Here is a 22871-nt window from a genome sequence, read left to right as displayed (position 1 = left end):
GAGCCTCTCAGTGGACAGCCATGCTAGACTCCTTTCTGCAAGCACAATGTGGCATCAGTAATAGTGTCAGGGTTTGGTGCTTGCCCATGGGATGGATCCCAAATTGGGCCAGTCACTGGTCAGCCATTCCTTCAATCTCTGCTCCATTTTTGTCCCTGCATTTCTTTTAGATAGGAACAATTCTGGGTCAAAAATTTTGTATGCGGGTTGGTGTCCCCATCCCTCCACTGGTGGCCCTGCCTAACTACTGGAGGTGGTCTCTTCAGGATCCATCTCCCCACTGTTGGGCATTTCAGCTAAGGTTACCCCCAGTGAGTCCTGGAAGCCTCTCACATCCCAGGTCTCTGGGACTTTCTAGAGGTTCCCCCACCCTCAACTCCCCACCCCGGCAGCCACATACGTTCTCCTGGCCTTCTGAGCTTCTCTCCTGTTTTCCCCTAATACCTGATCCTGCTTCCCCCTTTCTCCTCCCCCTCTCCTCTCCCACTCAAGACCCTCCTTTCAGGTACCTTCCTTAGGTTACTTTCCACTTTGATTTTTGAGACAGGCAGGGCCTTACAAAACCCAGGGCTTGCAGTTTGGACTAGATTGTCTTGTCACTGAGTCTAGAATCTATCTACTGTTACATCTCTCCTCCCCCGGCACTAGGGTTGCAGGTGCATGCCACCATGCCCAGTTTTCATGCGGGTACTGGGAAATGTTGTCTCCATGCTTGTACAGCAAGAGCTTTACCCACTAAACCATCTCTCTTAACTCTGCTAGGAAACCATCCTGCTATTGGATTGTATTCTCAGCCATCCTGTATATTTATTTATTTATCTTTAAAAGGTGAGGTGGAAGTTTAACTTGCTGGCAGAATGCTTGCCTGTTATGCTCTGAGGCTCTGGGTTTGGTCCCTAGTACTGCCTAAACAAAACAAAAAAACCACAGAGGTCACTCTGGGTTCTTAGAATTTCCAAGACCTTACAGAATTCAAAGGTTGAAGGTTGTGGTTGCACTGTCCTCTTCTGTGTGGAAAGTGAGAGGGCCTATTTAAACATGGTGTAACCCGGGGTTGGGGATTTAGCTCAGTGGTAGAGCGCTTGCCTAGGAAGCGCAAGGCCCTGGGTTTGGTCCCCAGCTCCGAAAAAAAAGAACCACAAGAAAACAAACAAACAAACAAACAAAATGGTGTAACCCAGTATTTCCCCTTAGACAGAGAACATAAAACTCATGCTCCCTCAAGGCCAGTCTTACCCTACTAGGAGTTTCTGCTATAAAAGTACTACCTAAAAAATTCTTATTCCAAAAGAAAACAAGTTTTGAAAATGGTTATTTTTGTAAGTTGTGGTAGTATATACCTATAATACCCATAATCTCAGTTGGGTGCCTGAAGAGGGAGGTTAGCTTGTTCTAGGACAGTCTGGATTACATAGTAATATCCTGTCATAAACTACCAGGCTACTCCCTAGCTAGGTATTGTTTTTCATTCTATAATTAAATTTTATTTATTTGTATGTATATGAGTCTGTGTGTGTATGTGTGTGTGAATGTGTGTGAGTTTGTGTGTGAGTCTGTGTGTGTGTCTGTGTGTGTGTGAGTCTGTGTGTGTGAATCTGTGTGTGTGAGTCTGTGTGTGTGAGAGTGTGTGTGTGGTGTGTCTCTGTGAGTGTGTGTGTGTCTGTGTGTGAGTGTATCTGTGTGTGTGTGGTGTGTGAGTGTGTGTGGTGTGTGTGTGTCTCTGTGAGTGTGTGTCCGTGTGTATGTCTCTGTGTGTGTGGTGTGTCTCTGTGAGTGTGAGTGTGTCTGTGTGTGTGTGTGGTGTGTGTGTGTGGTGTGTGTGTCTCTGTGAGTGTGTGTCTGTGTGTGAGTATGTCTGTGTGTGTGTGGTGTGTGAGTGTGTGTGGTGTGTGTGTGTCTCTGTGAGTGTGTGTGTCTGTGTGTGAGTGTGTCTCTGTGTGTGTGTCTGGTATGTGAGTGTGTGTGGTATGTGAGTGTGTGTGTGTAATGTCTGTGTGGTGTGTGAGTGTGTGTGTGAGAGTGTGTGTGTGTAATGTCTGTGTGTGGTGTGTGAGTGTGTGTGTCTCAGTGTGTGTGTGAGAGTGTGTGTAATGTCTGTGTGTGTGGTGTGTGTGTGTGAGAATGTGTGTGTGAGAGTGTGTGTGAGTGTGTGAGTGTGTGTGAGTGTGTGTCTGTGTGTGAGTGTGTGTGTGGTGTGTGTAAGAGTGTGAGTGTGTGTGTGAGAGTGTGTGTGGTGTGTGTGAGTGTGTGTGAGAGTGTGTGTGAGTGTGTGTGAGTGTGTGTCTGTGTGTGAGTGTGTGTGTGGTGTGTGTAAGAGTGTGAGTGTGTGTGTGAGAGTGTGTGTGGTGTGTGTGAGTGTGTGTGAGAGTGTGTGTGAGTGTGTGTGAGTGTGTGTGTAATGTCTGTGTGTAGTGTGTGAGTGTGTGTAATGTCTGTGTCTCTGTGTGTGTGTGGTGTGTGAGTGTGTGTGAGAGTGTGTGTCTGTGTGTGTGTGAGAGTGTGTGAGTGTGTGTGTGAGTGTGTGTGTAATGTCTGTGTGTAGTGTGTGAGTGTGTGTAATGTCTGTGTCTCTGTGTGTGTGTGTGGTGTGTGAGTGTGTGTGAGAGTGTGTGTCTGTGTGTGTGTGAGAGTGTGTGAGTGTGTGTGTGAGTGTGTGTGTGTAATGTCTGTGTGTGTCTGTGTGTGTGTGGTGTGTGTGTGAGAGTGTGTGTGTCTGTGTGTGTGTGAGTGTGTGTGAGAGTGTGTGTGAGTGTGTGTGTGTAATGTCTGTGTGTGTGTGTGGTGTGTGTGTGAGAGTGTGTTGGAGTGACTGGAGCTGGAGTCAGAAGCAGGCCTTATTTGAATACTGGGAAACTCTGGAAGAGCAGCAGTGCTCCTAACTGCTGAGCACTCTCTCCAGCCCCCTGGGATTCATCTTGTTGTTTGTTTCTTAAGCATGCCTCAGTTTCTCTTTCCTGTTTTTTCTTTTCTTTTCTTTTCTTTCTTTCTTTCTTTCTTTCTTTCTTTCTTTCTTTCTTTCTTTTTTTTTTTTTCCGGAGCTGAGGACCGAACCCAGGGCCTTGCGCTTTCTAGGCAAGTGCTCTACCACTGAGCTAAATCCCCAACCCCTCTCTTTCCTGTTTTTGAAAAAAAAATATTGGCTTTTAGAGACAGAGCTCTAAGTATGAACAGTACTGGCTGTCCTAGAGTCACTTTGAAGACCAGGCTGGCCTTGAATTTACAGAGATCCACCTGTTTCTGCCTCCGAGTGCTGGGACTAAAGGGGTGTACCACCATGCCCTGCTTAAAAATACCTCAATTCTGGAAATCATTCATTCATTTAAAAAATTCTTGATTAAGTTTATGCATCATAAAATAATGATGCAGGAGAAACTTGAAGTAGTAAAATTGACGTTATAAAGAATTTACTAATAAACTTGCTTATGAGCCAGGTGCATGTCTTTAATCCCAGCATCAGGAGGCAGAGGCAGAGGCAGTTGGATATCTGTGAGTTTGAGACCAGCCTCATCTACATAGTAAGTTCCAGGACAGCTACAAAGGATTGTTACACAGTGAGACCCTGTCTAAAAAACAAACAAACCCCCAATTGCTTATTACACACAAGAATAACTTAGTTAAAGGGGCCTCCTTGAGGATAGTAGTGTACCTACCAGCTTGTTAGAAACTGTTAGGAAATGTACTCCACAATTGAAGGTTTCTGACTTAAAATGAGTGGTTAGTCCCATCCTCATAGCAAAGAACATGCTCAGAGGTAGTTCAGAGGGCCAGCTCAGGCTACAACCATGACTGAGTCCTGATCTGCCTTAAGTTCCTCAAGCCCTTATTAGGAAAAGTGTAATCCTGCCAAGTAGGCAAGATAGACCTCCAAAAAGAATAATATTTGTTTCATTAGGTTCCCTCCCTCCCTCCCTCCCTCCCTCCCTCCCTCCCTTCCTCCCTCTCTTCCTTCCTTGCTTCCAAGTGGTGTACTTAAGAAATAAATCCGGGAGCTAGAGAGATGTCTTGGTGGTTACGAGTACTGACTATTTTTAAAAAAGATATAGGGTGTGGGCGGGAAAAGAAAAAGATATAATTCTGGCAATATCTGGATACAATTCTGGTGATATCTTTACTGTGCAGATATCCCATCTGTCCAAGTAGCCAGACTTGCCGTTTCCTGTCCTTATTTAAATTGTTCAAAGTGTGACCTGGGGCTGAAATTGAAAGACTTAAGGATGACAATGTATGCGTGCGTGTTGTGGTAACAATTAAAAAGATCATTTGCTATCAGTTCCCGAGAGCTGGATCCACTGACTCCAAGCACGCACACACACGTGCACGCACACACCTACCTCGTTCTGTGGGCCCTTTCACATTCTCACTCCTCGAGGGCAACAGAGCCAGATCCTCGTGTTCAAACTGCCTCTCGGACATTTCTTTCACACACTGCCCTCTTTAGCCCTGTAGAATCAAAGTCCCAGAAACTTGTAATTTAGCTATTAGATTTACATGTTAAATTCTCAATCCACAATTCATACACACAATAAATTCACTGCCAATTCATAACGATATAAACCGCCCACCTAGACAAGATAAAATTGACCTAGTTCACTTAAATCTGAGCCATCTTCATCCCTCTCCTTCCTCCCCTCTCCTGCCTTACAAAAACTTTGTCTCCGACTCTCTACTGTCCAATCATGTATCGCCTGACATCAGCCTACATATGTGGGATTCTTAAGTCTTCTCTTTGGGCATTAGCCAGAGTCTGGTTCTTACTATTAAAGGTTCTTCCCCTCTGCCCACCTCCACCCCAGACAGGGTTTTCTCTGTGTATTCACGGCTGTCCTGGAATTTGCTCTAGAGACCAAGCTGGCCTCAACTCACAGAAGTTCTCCTGCCTCTGCCTCCTAAGTGCTGGCATTAAAAGGTGTGTACCATCACCACGTGGCTATATCCCTCATTTTTTCCTAGAACACACTATGTAAACCGGGCTGGCCCTGATTTGTGGCAATCCTCTTGCTTCAGCTTCCTGACTACTGTTGTTGCATCTATGTTATTTTGGGACAGACTCTCTCCAGCTGGCCTCAGACTCCTGTCTTTCTGTTTCAGCATTCTGAGTTTTGGGATTACAGGTGTATGTATGCAGTCATCCTCTGCGGTTTGACAGTTCTAGACTCATTTAATTTTTCCTAACTATCTTGCAGAATTGTTACTACAAAGAGTAGAAACTTAGAGAAATTAAGTAGATGTTCCAGTCTTGTGTTCTGTCACATAAGCTTGTTTGTGACAGAGCCAGGGTTTGCTCCTGATTGTGAGCATTGAAAGCTTGTGCTTTAACTATAGCCACATCCTTGTGATGCCTCTTGTCTGGTGTAGCCAGTAGGCTTCTCTGTTGTTGACCGATCTGTTAGCTTTTGTCAAGTGCTTGATATTGTTGAGGCTCATCTCTCAGTACCCCGTCTGTGGGAGCTCATCCCTCAGTACCCCATGTCTGGCCTCTTGTGTGTTGTGATAGCACACATGGTGGACTGCTGTGCAGGAAGGTGTCTGGGCATATGCCTGCTGTTAGAGCTGCTGAACTCATTTCCCAGAGACTTCAGATGGAGGAGACTCCGTCTTCAGGCCGTAGGATAGTGTAGTGTGATACAAACGCTGAAATGTGTACCTAAATCAATAGTCTAGACTACATTCATGTAAATGGCAGATGGCTGTGGGGTTGGAAAGACTATGATCTGGGAATCTACCACTTAGGAAAATAACACAAAATTTCTGATGTAGATCAAGTAAATGCATGGCAGCAGCTGTTTCTTCTTCCTCTCAATCCTTGGAAGTAACATCGAGGAGCCTAGTGCAAAGTTCTGCTAAGTAATCACTGTCACTATTGGGTTTTGTTTTTTTTTTAATTTTTAAATATTATTACGAGGTATATTGCAAGTACTTTATGCTAACAGTGGATGATTATGAATTTATCTTAAAAATTTGACGATACATAGATCATTTGATAGGATGGTTGTCTTATATACATAAGGTTCTGATTTCAGTCCTCAGCAAAAAAAAAAAAAGGTTGATTGTATTAAAGTACATTCCTGTATATTGGTCTGCATTGAGTGTTGCATTGAGTGTTTTTAAACCCACTCAGTCACCTACCCACCCACATCACACACACAGCCTCCCATACACACAGGGTTTCTCTGTGTAGTTCTGGCTGTCCTGGGATTTACTCTGGAGTCCAGGTTGGCCTCAAACTCAGAGATCCACCTGCTTCTGCTTCCCAAGTGCTGGGATTAAAGGCTCTCACCACCACTGTCCCGAATCTTATTTTTAATTATGTGTGTATACATCTGAGTGTTGGTGTGGTGCCTGCAGAGGCCAGGAGAGGGCGTCAGATTCCCAGGAGCTAGAGTTATTGGTGGCTGTGAATCACTGAACAGAGTGAATTCAGTTTCTCACCAAGAACAGTCTGTGCTCTTAATTGCTGAACCATCTCTCCAGCTCCAGAGCTTTTTGTCATAGAAGAAAGTTGATGAGTCTGTACTTGGGTGTCTTCCTGTGGGACATAGTTGTCTGTATGTAAATCAACCCTTATTTGATGAGAACACAGTTGAAGACCCCCACTCCTAGAGATTCCTGGTGCCTTGCTCATTAAGGTTGGAAAAAGTATGAGATGAAAGTTCAGTTCTGACAGCCCCTCAAGTATAGGCTGTTCTAAGAAATTCAGCCGTTTTATTCTCATCCGTCAGCTGTGCTTTATTCTTAACTGCCATAGCTACCAAGCTGTGTAAACCTAAAACAGCCATTGGAAGTACTTGATCTTGTCAGGAATGTCACTGTTAGGAAGTCTCGAATAATCCCATACTCTGAAGGGCCCTAGGAAGCATGTACTGTGCCTTGCAAAAACTAGATGAAATGTAGAAGGTACCAGTTGATGAAAGTCTTATCCTGTAGAGTTGCTGATCTTACAGAACTTTTCTCTCACCCCTCTTACCCTACCATTTCCAAACATACATTTTCTTAAAAAAATTTAAAATTAGGTTTATTCATTTTTTTTTTAGTTTTATGTGTATATATATGTATGTGTACCATTTACATTCCTGGTGCCCACAGGGGTTCAGAATAGGGCATTGGATTCCCCTGGAACTGGAGTTAAAGATGGTTGTGAACTACCATGTGTGCACTGAGAAATGAACCCAAGCCCTCTGTAAGGAGAGCAAGTGCTCTTAGCCCCATCAGTATATATACATTTTCAGAAGCAGGTAGGACTGCTTAGATTTTTAAGTAATCACTACACAGTTGACACAAAGATGGGTTCCCTCCCTCCCTCCCTCTCACATAGCTCTGCCTGCCTGTTTCCCAACTACTGGGATTAAAAGCCTTCACCACCACCTCCCTGCATACACACTGAGATCCCTGGAGCTCACCGAGAGTTCTCATTCTCAGAATCACCACTCCAGAGTGATTCTTGTAACTAGATCTTTGTTTCTCTCAATCACTATGGCAACTAGTGCTATAGAGATGTGGAGACCCTATTGTGACCTCTTTAGTGTTGGTTAGCTCTGATTTTATTATCCACTAAGGTCTGATAAGTCTGGCTATTTCTCTCCAGGCACGGAGTGTTGGGGTGTGCCATCTCCCCCTTTGGGACCACCTTGGGTTGCCCTCTTAGCAAAGTTGGCCTTACCAAGGAGCAGTCATCTTGGATTATATAATTTGAATGAGCCAAGGTAGGTGTTTGAGAGACAGGAAGTAACAACTCTGTGTGTGTGTGTGTGTGTGTGTGTGTGTGTGTGTGTGTGTGTGTGCGCGCGCGCATGCCCAAGTGCCTGCAAGCACATATGGAGACCAGAGGTCAACACTGGGTGCCTTGCTCAGTCCTTGGGTCTCCACCTTAGTTGTTGAAACAGGTTTTCTCACTAAATTTGTGGCTCATTGATGTGGTTAGCTGGCTGGTTAGTGAGCTCCAGGGATCTGCCTTTCTCCTCACCCTCAGAACTGAAGCTATAGATATGCCACTGTTTCTATGTGGGTCATGCAGATCTGAATGCAGGTCCTTGTTGTTTTTACCCACCAAGCTGTGTCCTCAGCCCCCAGCAAAGCATTTATATCTCAGAAATCATAGGGTCATGCTTTTCATCCTGAAACAAACTATAGTTTATTACCTTCCTGTAGGAATAAATAGTGTAGTACAGGCAGCTGTACCTCAGTTTCTGTGTAGCCTGGAGTGTGTGGTAACACCACACTAACTCACACGTGTGAACCAGTGAAAACTGTTGGGGACACAGGAAGAACCTCTTACCTTCTGAATGACTCGGGTTTAGTTCCAACTTGACTGTTAGGTGTTTCATGTAGCCAAAGCTGGCCTCTTATTTACTTTGTAGCCAAGAATGACCTTGAAGTTTTGGTCTTCCGGCTTCTCCCTCCACCCTCCAGAGTGCTAGGATTATGTACCAGACTGTACCAGCATGCTCCATATATGCAGTGCTGGGGATTTAACCCAGGACTTTGTCTATGCTGGGCAAACACTGTACAGCTGAGCCACAGCCCAACCGAATCAAATTTTAGTCCCATCCTTCCCCTCTCTTAAAGTAGACTAAGGAAACAACGCCAGGCCTCTGCGATTGTTTCATTTTAGCGTTCTTTCTCTTTAAGATTTATTTTTATGTGCATTGGTATTCCACCTGCATGTATGCCTATGTGAGAGGGCCAGGTCCCCTGGAACTTTCAGTCAGTTGTGAGCTGCTAGGTAGGTGCTGGGAATTGAACCTGGGTCCTCTGGAAGGGTAGCCAGTGCTCTTACCCTGTTAGTGAACCATCCCTTCAGCCTGTTGATTTTAGTTTTTTTTTTTTTTCCGGAGCTGGGGACCGAACCCAGGGCCTTGCGCTTGCTAGGCAAGCACTCTACCACTGAGCTAAATCCCCAACCCTGATTTTAGTTTTTTATAGTTAGTGGAACTGCTCAACACTGATAGAATGCCCAGATCTGTCATGCTATGGCCTGTGGTCCTCTGTGTTTTGCCCTACAGAAGAATAGCTTCTAAGGCTTTTTAGTGTTACTGGAGAGGAAAGTATCTGGGAGCTGGGTTTGCATTTTGGAGCCATCTTAATTGCTGACTTTTTCCCTCCAACTAGAAATGTGATTCTTGTAGGGACCACTATCAGCTCAGGACACCCCAAGACCAGGTTCTCAGCACAGAGATGTATTTGCCCTAGAGGTCTAGGAATAAGAGACAAAGATAGGAGAGAGGATGAGGAGAAGAGAGAGGGGGAAGGGATATTTGTCATGGGGGACAAAAGACAGCCTCTGGATAGAGAGGACACAGATGTAGCTCATAGGCAAATCGTGTTAGGATGAGGTGTTTAATTTTAACTGAGCATGTTAATTAAGTGAGCCAAAGAGGTTTTGATTGATTACTGGACTTCAATACTTTGATAGGTGGAAGTTGGTATTCAGCCTCAGGAAGAGGAAGTGGCCTAATGAGGGAATGATGAATATCACACACACACACACACACACACACACACACACACACACACACACGGTACTTTAACATACATGTAGGGAGCAGGAGGAGTATGCTGTTGATTTCATTTATTGTAGGAATGCCTACACTCCGTCCCTCCCTCCCCCCTGGTTTGTGATGATAAGTAAGCTTAGTGTCTCACATATGCTGGGCAAATAGAAAGGCTGTGTAACCAGTGAAAGAATAAAAAGGGAAGAAAAGGAAACATTACTGGTCCTGGGTTTCAGCACCAAACGATTGAGGGAAAAAAGGAAAAAGGAAAGGAATATGAGTGCATCTAGGTATGGTGGAAGGGAAAGTTTATTAGAGATTTGTGGGAGAGTGTAGTTAGAGGCAGGGACACCTGGGAGATCCACAGTGGACCTGACCAGACTGAACTGAGCCATGTGAGAAAGGGGGAGGAGAAGGGAAGGGGATGGGGAGGATAGAACCAGATGCAGCAGCCAGGAGACCAAAAGTACAAAAAGAGTGAGCTTGTAACCAGAGTGGTTGGATTATATAGGGGAAAGGAGCCCAGCACCCTGAGCTGGAGAGTTCAGGGTGGGCCAGCCAGGAGGACCCTGTAACAGGATGGGGCAAAGGGATTGTTGAGAGAGCCTGGGGCAAGGTCTGCTTTGATGTGTATTAAATCGGCATCTCAGTCATTTGTTCCAAGTCTGAAACCTAACAACCGGGTCTCTTAATTTACCTCAGCAGTCAGTTCCAGGTCCTTCTCTGTGTGTGTGTTTACCATTGCATCCGTGGAGTTTTGACTGCTCATGCAGTTGTATTTGGACATGCTAGAGATGAGGGCACCTGTCTTCCTCAACTGAAAAAATGTTTCTGAAAGGAGACTTAGACATCCTGAGCTGATGTGACTTATTGAGGTTTATAAAAGGCTGGCACTTTTGTTTTTGTTACTATTTTTTGAGATTAGGTTTCACTGTGCCGCTTAGGCTGGCCTTGAACTGCCTCACTCCCTCTTGCCCCAGTTTTAAGATGACAAGGGTGCGCCACTATACCCTGATTTTTCTCCCCAGTACTGGGGAGAAATATAGGACCTCAAGAATACTAGAAAATGTTCTGCTAAGGACTAACCTAGCTTTCTTGCTACTTAGCCAGATTTACAAGGGTGTGTTTCATGAATCAGACTAAAGTTTTTCGTCACTGGGTCTTTAACAAGATTTCCTGTCTGATCTTGCTCTTTATCAAGAGGCTAATAATCATCTGTTCAGTGAACTGCAGGGTTGAACTTCAACAAATCAAATGAAGAAAGAGTGAAATTTATGTAAAAAGAGTGAAACTTACGTATTTATTAGGTTTCCTGGGGAATGACTGCTAGAGTTCAGAGCCCTCTGGGCCATTTATTATAGAAACTCAGAAACTGCTGAGTTACTAAGATAATGTGGTTTCCACAGGGTGTTGCGAGGCCCCTGTTATCAAATGTCTTGTTAGGTTAGAACCGATTTACCTGTCTGTTGTTCCCAGCATCCAACACAGAGCTCACAACCGAGCCGAGCTGGCCCAAAGAATGCCATTGAGTGTGGGCATTCTGTCCTGTCTTAGTCACATGTTTACCTGTGAAAAGAACAAGGCATTGCCATTTCCCCACATGCCACAGAAGGGCTGAGTTTTCTGATATGACTTGTCCAGAATCATATGGCTGTATTTCTCATACTTCTTTCCTCATTGTTTCACAGTTGTCCAGTTGCTATTTCTTAGTTTTTGAGTTGTTTGGGAACAGGTCTCATGTATCCCAGGCTGGCCTTGAACTCTTGTGTATCCAAGGATGACCTTGAACCTCTGGTCCTCCTGCCTTGAGTCCGACACGTTGGCTTAGGCTACTGGGCCCAGGTTACTAACCCTAGTCGGGGGTGAAACCCAGGGCTTTCTCAGTGAATCCTTACCACACTTCTCAGTAAGAGACCCGCAATTGAGGCAGCATTACATTTATCTCACACAGTCTTTTCAGGTAAGGCGTCTCACTGTAGTCCTCACAGCATATCTGAGAAGGTAAAGCAGTTTTTCTTGGCCTGTTTTATGAATGAGGAAACTCAGCTTTCAGGAAATTATGACTCATACAGTGCCAAGAGCTACTCAGACCTAAATATTTTTATCCCTAAAGATCAGGCCCTTTATGCGGGGTCAAGCTGCACTTTCCACTCTTGAAGATAAGCTGGGTTTCCATTAAAGAGAACAAAGAACCAGGTAAAAAGTTAAAATCAAATCTTATACTGACCAATTTAGAGTCATGGCACCCAATTACACACTCAACACATAACTCTCATTTAGCTTGTATTTCCAGTGCATTCTCTGTGTACATTGTAACTGTTCTAATGGAGATTGGAGGCTCTGAGGTGTGCTGTTAAACTGAGTCTGAGGGAAGTCTTCATCTGCTGGGTAGGAAGCTTCTTGTTTAACTGGGGGTGGTTACATAGGGCAAGATGGTGCCAGTTCTATATAGGAGTAAAATCTTGAACTGTAGACAGCCTTCTAGGAAGCAGGCAGGGATTCACAATGTTGATAAGTCTGATACTGAGCAGAAATCTATTCAGAGGGAATTATGATCAAGTCTTGGTGAGGAATGCTTACAACAGCCACTTAGCCTCCCTTCCCATATGGAGAATAACGGTGACTTGTACTGTGGACATAAACTCATTGTTGCTGGGTGCCACTACTTAATGAGTCAGGCTTACAGCATTGTCTCATTCCAGGGAGCAGGTAACTCTGACAGTCCTTTTCCGTGGTCTGCAACCTGCTCCTTTCCTTCAGTATAGAATGAATACAAGAAGTCTTTATTATTCTTAGATCATCAGATGAGAAATGAACCATGATATAGTCCTTAGGTTACATTTCTGCCTAGCAGCAGTGCTCTGAATTACCCGGCCTTGTGAAACTTTTGGAGCTAGTCTCCACGAAGGAGAGTTTCTTTGAATAACATGTTATTTCAGAAAGTCATGGTGCCTTTGAGGTGGATGTTCTATCTGCTAGGTGGGTCTCTAGGAACCTCTTCTGGAAGCTTCTGTGAATGGAACTTGCTGCTTCACTCATTCAGGTGTTAGCATGAGACAGCAGCTGATTGGAAAGATAGCTGGCAGTCTGAGGATGTGAGTGGAGTAGCAGTCAGTGTTTTAAACGGGGAGGGGCACAGAAGTGACCTTTCTGGAACTTGTGATAGCAGAAGGGTCAAGGACTGACTTCCTTGTTGATTAGTTGAGGACATATCTTTTTTCTTTTTTTTTTTTTTTTTTTTTTTTGGTTCTTTTTTTCGGAGCTGGGGACCGAACCCAGGACCTTGCGCTTCCTAGGCAAGAGCTCTACCACTGAGCTAAATCCCCAACCCCTAGTTGAGGACATATCTTAACTAGTTTGCTTACACCATTCAATTCCTATCTGGGTTTCCTCTTTACCCTTTCCTTCCTTGTATTTGTGTCCTACCCTTTTTTCTTCCTAATAGAACCACGCTACATAAAAGAGACAACCAGTTGGCTAAGCTGTCCAACAGAAAGCAGGACTGAAGAGCTTTCCCGTTTCCTGTCAGTAGTGACGTGCTTACATGCTGATGCAGTCCAGGCTGGGCACGAGGTGCACCTCCACACCACACCCCGGCCCTGCAGTATGCTGTTAGAGAGTTGTGGTCAGCAGTTTGGCTTTCTCATGTGTGTGTGTGTGTGTGTGTGTGTGTGTGTGTGTGTGCGCACAACCACAGCTTAGTCAGCTTGCCATAGCTGTGCTAGCCCTCTACTGTTTACTGTCCTTTGGGGAGCTTAGTGTCCTTGGCTGTTTGACTGTGATTTATCCTTTCTAGTGTGACTGTATATTATGATTGTACAGATTGCTATAAGCAATTTTAAAGGAGTATATCCTAGAGTAAACAGATCAGCAGAGGATTTGGATATGTAGCTTTTCAGAGGTTGAAGATAATTGTTTCTACTGGGGCAAGGTAGCCTCTTAGTGTTACCCTATATGGTTACTCACTTGAGGAATGGACACATATTGTTTCCCTTAGCAGTAGACTATGTTGGTTGAAAGTGATACTGAGCCTTCCCAGTAAGGGAGCTTTCAGACCCTTTAAGGACTCAGTATTCTTCGAAGGGAAATAAATAAGTAAATTGTACTTGTAGTTTAGAAAACTTAAAATGACAGACAGCAGGTTATTAGTATTATTTTATTGTTTTAAAATTACATATTGTAAACTAGATGCGGTGATACGTGCCTGTGATCCTAGTAAGCTGAAGTGAGGCTGGAGGATTGAGATTGAAAGTCATCTGGGTTACCTTTAAAGGACGGGCAGGGGTTGGGGATTTAGCTCAGTGGTAGAGCGCTTGCCTAGCAAGCACAAGGCCCTGGGTTCGGTCCCCAGCTCTGAAAAAAAGAAAAGGGGGGGAAAAAAAAGGACGGGCAAATAGATCTCTGTGAGTTCAAGGTCAGGCTGGTCTACATGGTTCCAGGATGGCCAGAGGTACAGTGTAAGACCCTCTCTCTGAGAGAGAGAGAGAGAGAGAGAGAGAGAGAGAGAGAGAGAGGGAGGGAGGGAGGGAGGAAGGAAGGAAGAAAATAGCATAGCCTGAGCTACATGGCTAGACCCTACTATATAGCTCAGGCTATTTTCAATCTCAAGGTAGGATACATACTGTTGATATATTTAACTCCTTTCCTCCGTCCCTACCCTTTTATAGGCCTTGAACTTTATTTAGCCAGGGATAATCTTGAACTCCTGTCTTTACTCCCAAAGTACTAGGATTACAGGCATGCGCCAGTATACTCCTTCCTCTCTCCCTCCCTCTCTTCTTTCCTTCTTTCCTTCCTACCTACCTACCTACCTACCTACCTACCTACCTACCTACCTAGTTTAGAGAGTGTTTTGTTTAACATCAGCAAGGATTTCTAGAAAGCCCAGTGTTCCCTGTCCTGGAGCTAAATAGTTGAAAAGACAGCTGTAGCCATTTTACTGGCTGTGAAGACTGAAGTAGGGGCTGGCAGATGGTAAAATTGAAAAGGATGTATGTGAGGATGGCTCGGGGTGGGGGCTGACACACACAAATTAAGTGCTCAGAATGTGAAACTAGTGATTGGGTACCAATGAAAGCCAACTCTTACTTTTCTTTTGTATTTTTTTTAACCATAACCAGCTTTATTAAAGATGCTTTTCATAAACAATCATGGTATTTCAGGCAAGACATGGGCAGACAGTCAACCATATACAGGAACTTCCAAATTCCCTTCTTGTATAGACTACCAAAATCAGAAATCCACTATAAAACCCAATGAAGTCTTCATTCAGTGCTTTGAAAGGGGGAGTAGCTTAGAGTGAGGGTTGACATTTCACGTTAAGGAGGTTGTTTAACAACTTTCCACAAGCCGACCCTGACTGTCAGGAACTGAACATGGCAGAATCTGAAGATCCAGTCTTTTACAAAAGGAACCAGTGCTCTTCCGAGAACACTCGAAGTCACTGCAAAGTCCACGTCGCCCAATAGACTAGAAAACCAATTTTGGGGGTGAGGCTCCAACGGGTCTCTGGTTTTAAGGGAATTAAGTCTGTGTTGATGGTACGGGGGGAGGGAACAGGATATAGAAATGAATTTAGAGTTTCCAGAGACCACAGGCCTTGGTGGCTACCCACGCAAGACCAGGACGTCTCTCCTGGAAGCCAACAGGAACCTTTTGAAATTATCAGGGAAAGGGGTTTTCTGTCCTCAATTCAGCTTGGGTGATATTTTGTTGGTGACACATGATCCTTCCCCCCACCCCCAACAATGAAGTGTTCCGTGTGCTAACAATATAGTTAAAAAAAAAAAAAGTAAAACAAAATTCTGCATTTTTATAAAACTTGATAAAAAATAGTATTTCAAACTGTGCAGTCACCAGAAGTACAGAGTTTTCAAAAATGCACACACGTCCCTTGGCCTCTCCAGCACCTTCAGCTTTCTGTGCCTGGTCTATGTTGGCATCTCCGTTGTCCGCATGGTTACCGGCATTGGCTCTCCCCTTCTCTCCCTTCTCTGCAGGGCCGTTTTAGGCCTGGGCTATGGCTTTGGAGGAGCAGGTTTGGCAGACCCACCTTGCAGATCCCTGGGGCTCCTCCTTCATCTTGGCTTTGTCTCCTTTAGCGTCCCCTTCAGCCTTTCTTTTGGGCATGGCAGTGGCAGGGGATGTGGGCGCTGAGCACGGGTTTACAGCGGCGCACGGGTTTGGTCCATTCCGGGGTCATCCTCGCTGCTTCTTCACACTGCTCTTCTTTTGTATTTTTAAAAGATGAAAAGGGCCTTGTTGTTCAAGAAAATTGCACTCCCAGAATGAGCACTTAGTCCCAGATAAAACAGCGACTATATTTTAGTCACTGCTGTTCACTGTAATAATTGGGGTACAAGTATCATTCACAGAACTATTGAAGTGATAAATTACATTAGTATTACTTTACTCTTTTATCTACCTCACTACATGGTAACCTTTGTGACTGCGCTTGTCCCTGCCATTGTCATGCTGTACTTTGAAAAGCAGGGGATCTGCAATTCTAAGGTGTCACAGTGCAGCTTAGAAGCTCTGGGACACTTTACCGCATTGTACTCTTCTCTTCTGAGTAACCGGGGCTCTCATCGTGGTACTCTTTGCCTTGTTGCTATCTGTCACTGAGAGACCAGAAACATTTCTTGTCTATTAGGGTCCCCAGAGGTGTGGGGCATAGCCTCCTTCAACTTTCACTGCTCCTCCCCCACCCCACCTTCTTTCCTGCCCTTTCTTTGTGCATTTGGTTTTTTGTTTGTTTGTTTTCATGGTCTTAATGAGAGGCCAAACCTACTCTGTCTTGGTACCGGCCTACATCTAAAAAAAAAAAAAAAAACCTGAGAACTTGACCTGCAGCTGAACCCAAGCTGCTCTCAAATTCCAGGGAGGACCTCATGGCCTGTCATTAGCCCATACCCCAGAGTTACTCCCTAGCAACAGTTAATCAAAGATCAGTCTGATTGTTTCTTTGTGAGACCATTTGTGATTGTTCAGTCTTACTTCAGGACACCTACCTGTAGGTGCTTGCCAGGCTGAACACCCCCTATGTCAGGGTTGGGTTGAAGGAGAGCCCAAGCCCAAGCTTGTAATAAAGAGACCTTAATGTGATTGCATTGGAAATGGCCCCTTGGTGTCTTTGGGATTCACGAACACTTCTGGGCATAACATTAGTAGGTAGCCCTAATGGGCTGGAACTCGTTATAGACTTAGCCTTATAGATCTGGCCTTGAAGTTGCAGTGATCCTCTTGCTTCTGTAAATCCACATTAATTCTTTGCAAACCCTTAGAAGGCCCATGTAGGAGTCATCCTACACCTGACAAAGCTTGCCTCAGCCATTCCTGAGGAAACACGGCACGGCAGCCTTGCACTACCTTAATCTGCTGCACCACATTCCCAACTCTGAGCCCTTGCGTTGTTGACGGTTCTTCTAGAAGCCTCCTCCATATTTGATGGCCATCTGCCTTTACATTCTGATGGGCAGTTGTGTCCCATAGTTCTGAAGTATGTATGCTTTGGAGTCAAGCAAATGTTGTCTTGTACTATGTAAGTTTCATTAAACCTCAATCGGAATGCAAGTAGAAGACCCAGCTTGTTGACACATGTCTGTAATCCAGTACTCAGGAGGCTGAGGCATTAGGATTAGCACAAGTTTAGTTTGGGCTATAGATCTACTTCAGAAAAGGCTTAGGAAGTGCAGGATGTGTGTTAAAAAAAAAATTGAAGGGGCTGGAGAGATGGCTCAGTAGTAGAATACTTAGTGCTCTTATATCTTATAAAGAACTAGGGTTCAGTTCTCAACACCCACACAGTGGCTCACAACTCTAGTTCCAAGGCATTCTCTACACCATCTTTTGACTTTTCTGGACACCAGGCATGCACATGACACAGAAATGCATGCAGGTAAAATAGGTATATATTAGGTTAAAAGAAATCCGCTTAAATTTTTTTTAAAAACTGAGGACTGTGCTGAGCAAACCACACACATACCCTAAAAACGCAAAGATGGCAGCTGGGTCCCTAGACGATGTACTAATGTGATTCTGTAGGGGAGATATGTTTTATGGTATATTTTGTTTTTGTTTTCTCCCTTTCCAAGGATCTTGGCTTTTTCTTTTTTTCTTTTCCTTTTCTTCCTTTTTTTGGGGGGGTGGGGGTGGGGGCAAGGTTTCTCTGTGTACTCTTTACTGTCCTGGAACTTGCTCTGTAGACCAGGCTGCCTCAAACTCAGAGGTCTATCTGCTTCTGCCTCCCAAGGACTGGGATTAAAAGCAGGTGCCATCACTGCCTGGCTTCAAGGGAGTTTTCCACAGTGCTAGACATTTGAACCAAAGGTCTCACACATGTTAGCCAAGCACTTTAGCCTGAGCTACATACACTCCCACTTTATGGGCACCTAATTGTCTCCCTTGTGGAAAATGCTCAATAAGTAAGTGCTAATTGAGGTAGAAAATTGTGTTTTCCTTGGCCCAGTTTAGCCAGATAAGGCTCCAGAGCTGGAATTCTTGTCTTTATGAATGACTTTCTTAGTTGGTGCTGTTGTGCCACACTGCTCTTCTAGAAAGTTCCCCGAGTGGGCACCCCCTGTATATACCGCCAGAGTAGCCGTCTCCAGGGATGGAGGATGGTGTCATCATGTTATGGGATTGTACTTCCCTTGTTGACGAAAGCTCAGCCTTGAAGCAGGCATGGGAATTAATCAGCTGGCTTATTGTTCCCTGCACCAGCAGAGCACAGACTAGGCGGGGGACAGTTTGCTGGGCGACTTAATGGGTTGTTCTGTTCTACAGTGGAGCCGTCAGACATAGCCTGGCCTAAGTAAACTCTGGTCAGTACTGTTCTCATTCCTGTCACCTGGCAGGAACGAACTGTGTGGTAAAATGGAGGCTTTGCATTGCTTACTAAGCTGAGAGCTCCTGAACCTTTTATCTTTTTTTTTTTTAATGTAGCTTTCTTTTATATCTTTGGTAGCTTTTTATTTATATATAATCTCAAACACGCAGAAAAAAAGGTAAGTCTAGTGCAAAGAACTTCTGTACCCCTTTTAGCCAGACTGTCGGCACTTTTGTCTTGCCTCACATCCCCACATACAGCTTACGTGCTGACAGTAGTTGCAGACAGCATCCCATGTACTTCCAAATGCCAGTGTGTATTGCCCAAGAACAAAAGCATTATTATAACCCCCTGTCCATCTTCAGATCTGTCCATGTTCTGAAATGCTCCCGCAATGGCAGAATTTTGAGGTGCAGGGGTGTCTGTTATATTGGCTTAAATGAGAAAAGGTTATGCAGTCATCAGTTCCTTGTGTCTGTACAGGACCGAAGTGAGGGCAGCACAAACAACTCAGCAACAATGTCTTCAGAGGTGGAGACCTCGGAGGGCGTCGATGAGTCAGAGAACAACTCTACGGCACCAGAAAAGGAAAACCATACCAAGTGAGTGACGGCAGCTGGCTGCTGCCTGTCAGGAGGCCTCGCTCAGCACCTGTCCTCACCCCTGTCATCGTGCTTGGTTCAGTCTGATGCGACAAGGGAATGGTCGTCAGCACTAAGGGCCCTGCTGCACAAGTTCCTTAGCTTCTCATTAGAGTCCTGTCATTGGCTAAGTCATTTCCTATATCTTACTATATTTGCTAATAAACCAGTTCTTAGGATGTGGGGTGATACAGAATAATTTCCTAAAAAAATAAAATACTATAGAGACTAGACCACAAGAGAACCAGATTTTTCTCATTCTAACAGATGGAGTGTGTGAATACACAGGAGCCTTCCTAGGTTCCATTGTCCTTATGATGATATTTTTCTTCCTTATCCATTTATTGATGTAACTTTATCCTGTGTAATTCTGTTAAATACAAAACTGGGAGGCAGAAGCAGGTGGATCTCTGAGTTCAAGGCCATCCTGGTCTACAGAGTGAGTTCCAGGACAGCCAGAGCTACACAGAAACCCCGTCTCAAAGACAAAAAGAAAAAGAAACCAACCAAGATCTTGGTCTGTCTCTCAACTATCTCATCTTCCCACAACTAGGCCCATCCACATATCATCTGGGAGGAAGGCAGCTCTTTCTGGGATAGATTAAGTATTGGTTCTTCAGCCACTAGGTGGCTACAAAGCAAAGCGTCATTTATTTGGGTGCTTGCTAACAGATACCAATGCAGGCACTCTTGAGGAGACCAGAGTAAGTGTCTTGTCCACTGAGTTCTTGTGTCAGATTGTCCTATCTTGCCCTGTGCTCACTGACAGGCTCAGTTACTCACATTGGACTGGAATAGTGTCTGAGCAGCTCCTGTTTCCTGGCTCCATCGTGGGCCTTTTAGTCTTTTCTGGAGAACTGGAAAGGGCTACTGTCTCACCCAAAATTCATCTCCCACAGAATGGCAGACCTTTCTGAGCTCCTGAAGGAAGGGACCAAGGAAGCACATGACCGGGCAGAAAATACCCAGTTTGTCAAAGACTTCTTGAAAGGAAACATTAAGAAGGAGCTATTTAAGGTTTGTGCCCCTCAGTCAGATGGGGTTGGGTTCTAATCTTTAATAAGGGGTGGGAAGTGGGGTGGCTTTAGTCAGTTGAGGAAGTTGTCATGCAACCACTCTAGGAAGAAGCTGCTGGGTCTTTTCTACTTTTTTCTTGGAGACAGTCTGGATGGATATATGGATGGATATATATATATATATCTCCCATCCACTATGCCCAGCCATATATTTGTTTTCCTGGTGTTAAGCCTATTCTAGCCTAGACGGAGTAACAAAAATATATTGGCAAATATTCACTAGAAGCTTCCTAGGTGTATTAAGTAGTTAAATATATTTAAAAAGGACCACAGTTGGATCTTTGGGAACTGGACAAGTGGCTTTTGTCTTGAGCTACTCTTAAAACTGGTGGTGATGGTGGTGGGGACTGGAGAGTTGGCTCAGTGGTTAAGAGTACTGACTGCTCTTCCAGAGGTCCTGGTTCAATTCCTAGGAACCACATAGTGGCTCACAACCATCTGTAATGGGATCTGATGCCCTCTTTTGGCATGCAGATAAAGCACTCATATATATATAATAATCTTTAAAAAAAAAAAAACAAAGCTTAGTGGGTTCTAGAGCTGCTGCTGGCTTATAGCTCTTTCCCACAATCTTCCATCACACTCACAGCTGGCCACCACTGCACTTTACTTCACATACTCAGCCCTTGAGGAGGAAATGGATCGCAACAAGGACCACCCAGCCTTCGCCCCCTTATATTTCCCCACGGAACTACACCGGAAGGAAGCACTGATCAAGGACATGGAGTATTTCTTTGGTGAAAACTGGGAGGAGCAGGTGAAGTGCTCCGAGGCTGCCCAGAAGTATGTGGATCGGATTCACTACGTAGGACAGAATGAGCCAGAGCTGCTGGTGGCCCATGCTTACACTCGTTACATGGGGGACCTTTCGGGAGGCCAGGTGCTGAAGAAGGTGGCTCAGCGGGCACTAAAACTCCCCAGCACTGGGGAAGGGACCCAGTTCTACCTGTTCGAGCATGTGGACAATGCCCAGCAATTCAAGCAGTTCTACCGTGCCAGGATGAATGCCTTGGACCTGAGTATGAAGACCAAAGAGAGGATTGTGGAGGAGGCCAACAAAGCCTTTGAATATAATATGCAGGTATTACTGGGCACTGACCATGGAACCTGACCCATGCGGTTATAACCTTGGATGCATGCGTAGTAGAGTCAAAGCCAGAAGTTTCTTGAGAGGCTATTGGTAGTGTGACAAATGAGTTCCTACATGCCCTAGAAAAAAGTGAGGGAACCAGTTAGCCATCAGGGATCATGGAGCAGTGGATGGCTCCCAGGCCTGGCTGGAGGCCATGACTAGGGCTGGAAAGGGCAAAGCCCCAGCATTTGAAAGGTCTGAAATAGATCTATTTCCCTCTATCTTACCACAGGATATTAGGATTGAGGAATGGAGAGTTTCATTTTGTAGCAAGTATTGATATAAAAATATCACTTAATATGGAGCCAGATTCATTGGGAAGTAGAATAAAGAGGTTTTACAAGTCTCAGGTAGGGCTGATCTTACAGAAGCCATTTCTGTCCCCAGTACCTCAGTGTTGGGAGAGAATAGCTGTGGGCACTCAAGCAGAGTCCTTAGCAGCAGCCACCTGAGCTCCCACTAAGATGTGCAGGGCGGTGTTCACTTTTCTGGCTTGATGTTCATCTGGTTTTCAGTCCTGATGAGGTGTTTCTGGACTCTAGCTTCTCCATGGGTCATCTGTAGAGTGTAAATTCTGAGTCTCCCTAGTTTAGGGATAGCCTCTAATGATTGTTTTTGCTCCTCAGATATTCAGTGAACTGGACCAGGCTGGCTCCATGCTAACAAAAGAAACCCTGGAGGATGGGCTCCCAGTACATGATGGGAAAGGAGATGTACGTAAATGCCCCTTTTATGCTGCTCAGCCAGACAAAGGTAGGTTATGGGTCCTCAACTAACATTTCTGGGAACAGGTATATGATTGCCCTACACTGATGCCATGTCTTATGTTGTGCTGCATGCAGGTACCCTGGGAGGCAGCAACTGCCCCTTCCGGACAGCCATGGCTGTGCTGAGGAAGCCTAGCCTGCAGCTCATTCTGGCTGCCAGTGTGGCCTTGGTAGCTGGACTCTTGGCCTGGTACTACATGTGAAGGACCTGTCATGTTGTTTGCATCCTATCCCAAGTGACCTCTTCCATCCCCATCTCCACCTCTGCCCAAAACTACCACCTCAGGTGACTTTTCTAATGCTGGGTTTGAGAAAACAAGCAACCAATAAAAGCCAGACACTAGCACCTCTGCCTGCCAGCATCTTCTCTGCCAACCAGGTACATACCAGACAGCGGCTGTCGCTCTGTTAACAGCCAGTGCCCGACTGCAGTTCAGTCATGGACTTCTCATCTGGCAGTGCTCCAGGACGTTTGCCATTTGGGAGGCCTGGGTACACTGTTTTCTTAGCAGTACTTGGAATAGTCATTGCCATGCTGGGAGTGAGCTGCCCACACCCAGGTTTTGTGGAAAACGGTCATGCCAGCTGATGGGTCAGTTTTCCAGGCCTTTTGGAGTAGAAGCTGTGTATTCCTGCCTCAAAGCCTACAGAGCTTATCCTGCATAACCAGGATCTCCCCAAGAAGTCTTGTTAGCCTGGTCTGTCTCCACTGACTACACCTGCCACAGCACTCTAAAAACAAACTCCACACACTCCCCTCCTTCCTGGGACAGTACAGAGTCCTCAGAAACAGTGGCATGTTGCATACCAATGGACATCCTCTTTGATGACACTCCTTGCCCACTTCCTAGCACCTTCTATTTCCTTGTATTCATGCTAAACACCATAAAAGATCCTTAACATCTGCTTGGACCTGTGATTTTTCTAACTCAAATTCTTT

At 45.0% G+C, this 22871-nt stretch overlaps 1 protein-coding gene and 1 pseudogene across 4 annotated transcripts in view; one reads left to right on the top strand and one right to left on the bottom strand.

Annotated features, from left to right (window-relative positions):
* Hmox2 (heme oxygenase 2) overlaps positions 1–22838 on the top strand; it is a 34129-nt gene extending 11291 nt beyond the window's left edge. For 2 of the 4 annotated variants that reach the window (XM_006245827.5, XM_063269916.1), the window contains 5 exons: positions 18799–18917; positions 19856–19973; positions 20622–21113; positions 21791–21917; positions 22007–22277. In XM_006245827.5, coding sequence (XP_006245889.1) covers positions 18835–18917; positions 19856–19973; positions 20622–21113; positions 21791–21917; positions 22007–22134 — 948 coding nt within the window. In that variant the 5' untranslated portion in view covers positions 18799–18834 and the 3' untranslated portion in view covers positions 22135–22277. Of the gene's footprint in view, positions 1–7549; positions 7701–18798; positions 18918–19855; positions 19974–20621; positions 21114–21790; positions 21918–22006 lie in introns of those variants that run through there. The other 2 variants (NM_024387.2, NM_001277073.1) reach the window with 2 other exon arrangements.
* Positions 14577–18802, bottom strand: Hmgn4-ps3 (high mobility group nucleosomal binding domain 4, pseudogene 3; annotated as a pseudogene).
* Positions 22839–22871: the final 33 nt, after the last annotated feature.

The sequence above is a fragment of the Rattus norvegicus genome, chromosome 10 (genome assembly GCF_036323735.1).
Source record: "Rattus norvegicus strain BN/NHsdMcwi chromosome 10, GRCr8, whole genome shotgun sequence".
In the NCBI taxonomy this organism is placed as follows: domain Eukaryota; kingdom Metazoa; phylum Chordata; class Mammalia; order Rodentia; family Muridae; genus Rattus; species Rattus norvegicus.
Note: the sequence above shows the minus strand (reverse complement) of the source record. Positions and strands in the feature narration are given on the sequence as shown.